Consider the following 9,086-nt stretch of genomic DNA (forward strand, 5'->3'; position numbering starts at 1 on the left):
TGAACCGCTTTTTATTGGCCTTTACCACAATATTTTAGGCATGTTTTCATTTCATCATTTGGCATTTGTCACAGGGGAAGAGAATGGGGCTCTTGTATATAATTATCATTTCCTCACCTTTCTTTGTTCAATGGAATTATGCAAGACGATATGAAGGTGTCTGTGAGGGGTTATGATAAAGGGGACGTTAATGCTTTGTGTTAAAATGTTTTAGACTTTTGTTGTAACTTGCAATTTTAATTTTACTATAGCTAATAGTTATTATTAATTAAAGTAACACTAATAGTTATTTTACAATTGTTCCTTAGGGGTTTAAATTTCGTCCTCTGAGGTTATAAGATCAAACATGTTCTACTGAGCTGACACTATGGACTACTATAGCTAATAGTTGCTCTTGCAAAAGACAGGAGCATCCTTTATACACAAGAACGGGGTGACATGTTCACAAATTGATTTTTATGACGTGAAACTGCATAGAAAACTGTGTTAATGGTGAAGTCATACTAGGAGATAGATTTGATTATAAACTTCAGTTGAAAAAAATTTAATAGAACAAAATCATGTTTAACGATCTTAGGACAAAATGACAACTATTGAAGGGGAAAAGAAATGGTAATTTGAGGAAGAGGGGTTCAAAGAAGAGGGCTAAAAAGGTCACCCGCATGATAGAGGGCTCTCAGACCAAAGATAAATATTATTGGTTGTAGGATAGCGTTCAACAACTTGATAAAATTTTGGAAGTGTTATTATACATGATTCTTGTGTAAAAATAAGGAAAACTGAAATAAATATCAGGTACTAGCAGCTTAGAAAGTCTCTAAAAAGTGGCTAGCAGAGTCAAAACAGAAGTGGAAATAGGATTTTATATGTTTGCTAAAATACAGAGAAAAAGTCGTGCATCATGTGAGATACTTTTGGTGCGAGGGGAAAGTCTTGGTCATGGAGCAAGATGATCAATGAATTATGCCAGAGTTATTTTCGTATCAAGGTGTTGTTTGATCACAAACATAATGCAATAGAGGATATTGGTTTTTCTCAGTTTTGCACCACTTTAATCGATTCTATATTGGTTGTCCAAAGTAGTAATATATTGATTCACCAATTTCTTTTATACCATTTTTCATTTTAACCGCAGCTGTATGTTTGGTTTTTCAATCATGGAAAACACTGCATCATAAGGTCTTCCTTTTTGCTTGTACAAATGATATAGGTGTTTGAGCCCTCCATGGCTATTTCCTAATTTCGCACAATTTTTCTTGCTTTCCCGAAGCGATTGAGTATATTACATTTGTTTTTGGAATAGCCCTGCCTGATGACCATAATTTTCACGCGTTAATGTGATGATTAGAATAAGGCTGCTGACAAAAAAAAGATTAATGTCTCATATATGAAAACTAAGCCTTTCTTTGGGAGTTTGGAGGGGAGGGAGGGAAAGTGAGGGCTTCGCCGGAAAGTGAAAATAGAGATAAAATTTTCATGTTTTTTTAGAGAATGATTTTGTAGATAATGGTAAGAAAATGTTTATGATTATTATATTTTTTAATTTATAGTGTTTTATAACAATATAAAAATTATACGAAGAATTTGATTAAGTCTTCTAAAATAGAGGGATTTTTATTATGAATAAAAATAAAATTCAAAATTCTTTTCTCAATTTTTTATTCCATCCTTTTTTTTCAAAGTTCACCCTTTCCTTCCAATTCACAGACAAAGTCTGAAAGTATTTGTTTACTTTGTGAAAGTTTGACGTGCTCATTATAATTTTGCTATTTAGATGTGAGAATGTAAATTATTGTGACAGAGAGAAAAATGAAATGTTAATTAAGGATTATTCATTTTCAAAAATAATAGAAGACATTTTCATTGTTTTTCAGAAAACATAGACAATTGTTTATTGTTTATTTAAGAGACTCTCTTACTCTTATCATGTAAACAAATAAATTTAAAAAAAAAAAACAAAAAAAAAAACTTTAACGAAGTAAACAGGTCTTAAACAATCAAAATCCTTGCGTAATTGATAACAAGAACAATGTGTATTATACTTTATTGTTCTTCTACATGTGTATCTACAAATAGTATATTGGTAAACCCCCATATTCTCTATGGTGTGATTTCATCATGGCAAATGAACTTTTACCTAGATCTGACTAGTGGACATAAACATGATTTTAAATAAGAGTGGGTAAAATTCAGTTCTGAATTAGAACCGTTTGAAAATTGAACTGAATTGGTTTTCAGCTTGAAAAAAATGATCCCATTCGATTTTCAGTTCAAAAAACCGAACTGAACTGTTTAATAAACTGATAAATCGGTTTATTACTTTGAACTGAACTGATTTAACTTAGTTTTTTTTTTTGTTTATATAAGTCAAATTTTATATAATTATCCCTAATTACTTTTAAAAAATAAAATTGGTTCAAATTTTTTAAAATAAAAACCGATTTAGTTTAATTTTTTCGAACTGAAAAACCAGTTCGGTTCAGTTTTTTTAAACTGAAAACTGATTCGGTTCAGTTCTAGTTTTAAAAAATCAATTCGAAAACAGTTCGATTTTCAATATTTATAAATCAGTTCAGTTCAAAAACAGTTCCGTTCAATTCTACAGTTTAGTTTAGTTTTTTGTTTTTTTAAATACCCTTAATTTTGACCATAAAGAAAATAGATATCTTATTATATTTAATTATTTTATTTACTTCAACTGTACGAATGGATAGATATTTTGCTAAATTTTACAAAAATAAATAACTATCTTATTTTCACATCACTTGTAATTATAATCATTTATCTGATGATCAATGATTATATAACCTGTACGAATGGATAGATATTTTGCTAAATTTTACAAAAATAAATAGCTATCTTATTTTCACATCACTTGTCATTATTTATGAAAAATTGTACCATGGTTACCGTGGACCATCATTTTTTACCATCAGATAAATTATAATTATTATTTTACAAAGTTGTTCAATTACTTTTTAAAATTGCAATTATGCACTTCAGAAGGGCTTTCAGAAGAGCTTCTTGTGATGGCTTTTCGGAGCAAGGTCTAGTTACTGAGACGACATCCATCATTCAAAACTTTGGTGACTTCCCACTCCACCTCTTCCCGTAGCACCCTTGGGCATGTCCTTAAGCATATGTCTCATGAAGTACACTTCATCTCTAAAACCTTTTGGATCTTCTGCCTCTAAAATTAACTTTTAGCGTCACATTTATTGCTTAATCACATTTTATTAATATTTCCTAACACAAATCATTTTAAATTCAGATCACTTTTATCTAAAATAAATTTTATAAAACCGATTAATTCAAAATAAAAAACCAAATACCACTTGATACATGTAGGACATATCTATTCATGCAGACATTTAAACACCTTTCAATTGTTTCTTTCCATGGCCCATCCAATTATATCCACTTTCCTGGGAGCTATTTTTGAGGCACATCTTAAATTAATAGAACAAGACAAAATTACGTCTTTATGTATCCCAAAGATAGTTTCCAGGATTTCTCCTTAGAGCTTGACGATAAAAGTCCCATCATCTGCCTCCCAAGTCTCCTTTGCTTTGCAAAGGATTGTCAAGGTGCTTCACAGATGATGGATAAACCCAAATTATTTGTCTACAAATGAAGATTCTGCAAGATCAATAGCGCGGGCAAGGGCTGCAGCTTTGTTCTCACACTCTCTTTGCTCATCAGCTGGATCACTGTCAGCCACGATTCCTGCTCCAGCCTGTAGATGGGCAATCCATTCTCTGCGTTTGTTCACATCCTTGTACGAGTACATTGTGTCAAAGCGAGTATTAGTGGGGAAAACGATGGTCCTCAGAGCAAGGGCAATGTCCATATCACCAGTAAAAGATATGCCTCCAAATCCACCACTATATGGTCCACGTCTTGCCACTTCCAATTGATCAATCAACTCCATGGCTTTCACCTATTTTACGGCAACGTTAATGAGAACTATTTGGGACCAACGAAATCCAACCAAGACTGAATCGTGAAGTTCCCAGAATGTTTAGGGACAAGTGTGGTTGATAACCCCCACTTGCCACATTTTTCTTAACAATCCCCATTTATCAGGCACAAGGGTATCAGAACTGATGTGCCAACCGTACCAGAAACTACACCAAGAACAAGAGCCTACAAAAACATTCGCTATAATTTACCTTTGGTGCTCCACTAACTGTACCAACAGGTAATGCGGCACGCAATGCATCCCAGCTTGTTAAGTGATCTGATAACTCCCCAGTGACCTGCAAAGACAGGCCCAGCTCTCTATTATCCAAGATGAAATTTTGAACTAAATGGAATCAATAGTGTGAATATTGCAAGGTAAAAGAATTTATATTGTTGGCAATACGAAATTTATATACATATTACAATTCTAATTTGCAGTGAAGAACTTACTGTCGAGCTTATGTGCATAACATGGGAATAGCGCTCAATATTCATAAGTTTTTCAACCTGAACAGAACCGGGTTTGGAGACCTGCATAAAAAGAAATGGATTAAGCAGCACACACAATTTGCTAAAAGTGCAAAACAATTAGGATCATACAAAACCAAACATTGGCGCAACAATATGACAGTTGCTGTTTATGAAATGTTGAAATCCTTCGAGTTACATCAGACATCAGATTGAAATTTTTGCAGTGCATATATATTAAATAGAGGAAACCTTCTAGAAAAAAATGAAAAGAGTTGCATAATTAGAGTAAGAAGAACCACTCTTGATCATTGAATTCTGCACGTGTGCTATACTCAGGATTAGAACACAAACACAATTGACCTTATAAAGTGGTAATGCGGCGTTTTTTCAAAAAAAAAAAGTGATCATGGGGCCATGTAAGATTTTTTTTGATAATCTATGTAAGATCCAATGGTCAAGAAATGGTCTTCTCTCCACTCACCTGATATGCCATGAATATGTATGTGGTGTGATTATACTTTTTCGGTGATGTTTATGAAATTCTGAGCAGCAATGAATTTCAGCTATGAATGGTTCAAAAGTCTAGAAGTGACATTGATTATTATTCGTGTGAGGCTATGATATCTTTCTTTTTCATCTGTGTTCAGGACATTTTTATTTACAGTAAGATCAAGTGTTTCCTAGGAACCTTAACCTTGAAAAAACTACATTTATCTATTTTTCTATGGAATAAAATATAATAATCTTGGAACTGACAAATATACCCTTCCAACATCATTTCTCCCCAAATCCACTAGCATTACGTGCTCTGCGCATTGTTTTTCATCATTCAAAAGATCTTTCTCTAACATGATATCTTCTTTTGGTGTTTTCCCTCTTCTAACTGTTCCAGCAAGAGGCCGATTGGTGATTTTTCTCTGCGAACAAAGATATGAAGAAATGTATATTAATATTTGTCGGACCTAAAATGAAGATGTCAAATAAAATGGAAGAAACTAATAAAAAGAGTTAATGAATAAGAACAAGGCCAACTATAATCATAAATGAAAATTATTGACATTATGGGGAAGAAGATTAAATGGTAAAGCCAATTCTTTGATTAATTGATGCACAAGGTTACCTTCTTCACCCGTGTAAGAATCTCTGGACTTGAAGCAACCAAAATACTCCCTCTGGCCTGATACCAGTATATATTTGAACAAGTTAACCTTTGAATACAAACTTGTAAAAAAATATTATATCAGACGAATTTGGTAAACCTGCAAATAAGTCATGTATGGACTAGGATTAACAATTCTCAGAGCTCTGTAGACTTCAAAAGGGTCTGCAAAAGTTCGGCGTTCAAATCGTTGACTTAGGACAATTTGAAAAATATCACCAGCCAGTATGTGCTCTTTAGCCTGCAATACTGCCTTCTTGTATTCCTCATTTGTCATGTTCGACATCTCCAGTTTAGGACCAAAGAGATTAGTTAATAACTTTATTGAACCTGCAGGCAGCCTTGGGCTGAAATTGAAAACTATAATTGTAGATACTGAAATTGAACTGAACAACCAATAATAAATCCATCCTTAGCCTTAATTTGAAATGTTATTCTAAGAAGAAAAAATGGGAAAGAACAAACTACTCACGTAATTATATCATGCACCCTAGATACTAGAGTTTCTAATCGGTCCATTCCATCATTGAGAGCTTCCTCAGCAGAAGAATACCGATCTAACCGAACCCAATGAATCACATATGCTTTCTGGGTTGAACAAAATCAAATAAGAAAAATTCAAATATTCTTCAGGACCAAAACTGTAAATGCTCTCAGATAGTATAATCAGTATTAATATCTCTTAATTGATTAGGTTCAGTCATGACTTTTATTTTAAACATGTTGGTAGCAAAGATATAGTGAAGTGATTACAATCAACATTTGAAGTGCGTTAATTTAAATCAGTTCAGAATTTTCACTTAATTGTCTTGTTCTCCGCCGAATGAAATGTGCACATCACAAACATAGTGGGAGAAAATAAAGCATGAAACTCAACTGTCTACCATTAAATATTATTATCGTGAAAAGCGTGAATTAAGTCATATATTGAAGCATAATTTTCTTAAATATGAATCAAGACCAAGTAATCAACTCATTTGGATAACACATGACATTATAAATATGAAAATACCTTTTCAACATGATCAAACACGATCACATTTTCATAAAGGCCCAAATGAATATCAGGAAGGCCTCTGTCATCTATGGGGGCATTAGCAAACGGAAGTTTCTTTTTTTCAACATAGCGCATTGTATCATATGAAAAATAACCCACCCAACCACCTGCGGAAAAAAAAAAAACAGCACACAGTCACACAACAGGACATTTATAGTCAGGTCCATCAACACAGTATTCATTCTTGCCACAAAAGGCGAAGTGAACAAAAAAGTCTTGTCTAGCACGTGAACAAAGTCATATACACCATTCCATTTTTAATTTGTCATTTGAAGGAACACTTATAAGCTGGAAAATAAATCAAGTCTAACCAGTATTCCCTTGGACATTCCACTCATTACAGTCAACACGGAATCACAAAAAAAAATTAAAATCTCCATGATCTGTGAATCTTTATCTAACTACTCATTCATACACTACAAGACTTTTTAAGAAATAAATATCACAACAAGTCACGATAGAACCACAACGGCATGATAAAATTATAAACTAAATAGCAATTAGGAGTCCATTTCAAATACCACAAAATGCTTCTGGAAGATCGTCAATGAGTTGAGGCGTCCACTTCTCCATAATCCTACGAGGAATCACCAAAGGATCCTCCGCAATTTCCTCTATCTTGCTCCCTTCCTCATGGTCCATTATAGTAACCATATTCTCTTTTGCCACAATTTCCATACACGGCTGAGCTCCCACCACACTATACCTTCCCTAACACAACCAATGCAAACCAGCAAAAACATCACATTTTCACAATGAAATCATAAAAAAAATGAGTAAACAGTCACTAGTGTCATTATAGTATCATAATTTATCAAAATTACATAAATATCCCCGGATGTATCTTTTACTAGTCAGTTCAATACACATATATGTGTTTTCAGTTAGTTAGGTCCTCAAATGCTCTATCCGCTCCGTGCATGAAATTGCTAAAAGAAGACACATTCATGGATGTTTTGGAAGTTTCAATACATTCAGATACTATAAAAAAAATACCACCTCATACCTTTAGGGCATATTGGAGAATTTGGAAACGCCAAGTGTTTATCTTGATTTATTTTAAAAAATTTAAAAAATCTCGAAGAAATGTCGTGATCATATAATATTTCAATTTCGATCAATTTTAATCAATTCTTAAACCATTTTATATTTTCTTAGTTTAGAAATGAAAAATAACACTTCCCATCCCTTTTCCTCTAAAATCTACCTTCCAAACATAGCATAAGGGACATTGTTTAACCATAAAAAATGAAAGAAAAAAAAAAGGAAGAGGATGAAGTAGCTTACAGTACTAGAAATCTGAAGACCAGGTTCAGCTGATTCAAATAGAAAGCTAGGAGCATCTCTTTCATCTTCCTTTACCAAACACCGGTAAGCAAGAACAGGAGTGAGGTGATCGGAAAATATGCACCGGTATAAAGGAATCACGTTCCCCTTCTTCGAAGCTTCTAGAAACTTCTCTGCATTCTCAACTGAACAAAAAAAAACCATTTCAGGAAGCAACAAAAAAAAACGGAGAATGCGGAATGAAGAGAGAGCAATAACCTATGGGGAGAGATTGAGCGGAGCATCTGATTGGACGGTAGTTGGACCTGGATCTAGAAACGGAGAATTTTGGAAACGGTAGAGTTGAGAGGGATAACGATTCGATCACCATAACGGCGAGGTCACGGTTACAGAAAAACTTGGAAATTTGAAATGGAATGAAAAACTAAATGGGAAAGCAAAAGTAAGCAAAAGTACTGAGAGTGGGTCGTTGATGGTGACTCGAACTGATACACGTGCGCCGTACTAATACTGTTCGGTAGTTAGGCTGGGTTGTTCGTTTTGTTTTGGGCTTTATTATTTGGGCCCTCACGATTTGCTACTACTACCCTGTTTCAGTTTTTTTACCTCACTCTAAAGTCAAACTAGTCAACGATAATTGGTCATTTACTCATTTTAGCTTATTAATACTTTATAGGTACTTCAATATTCTTGTCCTAATTGTACTTGGTACTATACCTGTGCCCGGTACCTCTACAACCTAGTGTTACAGGGGAAGTTTGGAGACGAACGTAAATGATAATAACTAGAAGATAAATGATTTAATTATTATGTGTCCAAAAAGTTGTATTTAAATGCTGTGCTCGTATTGGTATAATAGTATTTATGGTACTTTGAGTTATTGGGTAGTCCTTTTCCTCAACTAAATTTAATATTTAATCTCTTTATTTATTTTATAGTTTTATTTTAATCTTTTAATTCTTTTTTTGTGTGTTTTATTTTGGTCATTTGACTTTATTTTTGTTAGTGTATGAGTATGTTATTTTTTAGCAAAAAAGTTAACTTTTGTGTGGGTATCATCTGACATCTAGTGTTGGGGAATGTGATCAAAATAAAACACTACAAATAAATTGAAGGGGTTTAAAGTGAAAAACAGTTTTTTTTCATCTT

At 33.3% G+C, this 9,086-nt stretch overlaps 2 protein-coding genes across 4 annotated transcripts in view; one reads left to right on the forward strand and one right to left on the reverse strand.

The window, feature by feature from the left end:
- Positions 1-1,129, forward strand: part of LOC101488628 (prefoldin subunit 5) — a 2,731-nt gene extending 1,602 nt beyond the window's left edge. For 2 of the 3 annotated variants that reach the window (XR_003472553.2, XM_004497179.4), the window contains one exon: positions 75-289. The gene's annotated coding sequence lies outside the window, so the exon portion shown is untranslated. The other variant, XM_004497180.4, reaches the window with a different exon arrangement.
- A 2,181-nt stretch (positions 1,130-3,310) lies between these two features.
- On the reverse strand, positions 3,311-8,391 carry LOC101489414 (anthranilate synthase alpha subunit 2, chloroplastic-like). Its single transcript, XM_004497181.3, has 11 exons — positions 8,196-8,391; positions 7,938-8,122; positions 7,172-7,361; positions 6,606-6,757; positions 6,066-6,181; positions 5,694-5,940; positions 5,555-5,611; positions 5,199-5,351; positions 4,414-4,494; positions 4,173-4,259; positions 3,311-3,940 (listed from the first exon to the last, which is right to left on the reverse strand). The coding sequence occupies exons 1-11, from the start codon at positions 8,305-8,307 to the stop codon at positions 3,617-3,619; spliced, it is 1,704 nt and encodes a 567-aa protein (XP_004497238.1). The 5' UTR covers positions 8,308-8,391; the 3' UTR covers positions 3,311-3,616.
- Positions 8,392-9,086: the final 695 nt, after the last annotated feature.

This window comes from Cicer arietinum, chromosome 4, assembly GCF_000331145.2.
Source record: "Cicer arietinum cultivar CDC Frontier isolate Library 1 chromosome 4, Cicar.CDCFrontier_v2.0, whole genome shotgun sequence".
NCBI classification, from domain to species: Eukaryota; Viridiplantae; Streptophyta; class Magnoliopsida; order Fabales; family Fabaceae; genus Cicer; species Cicer arietinum.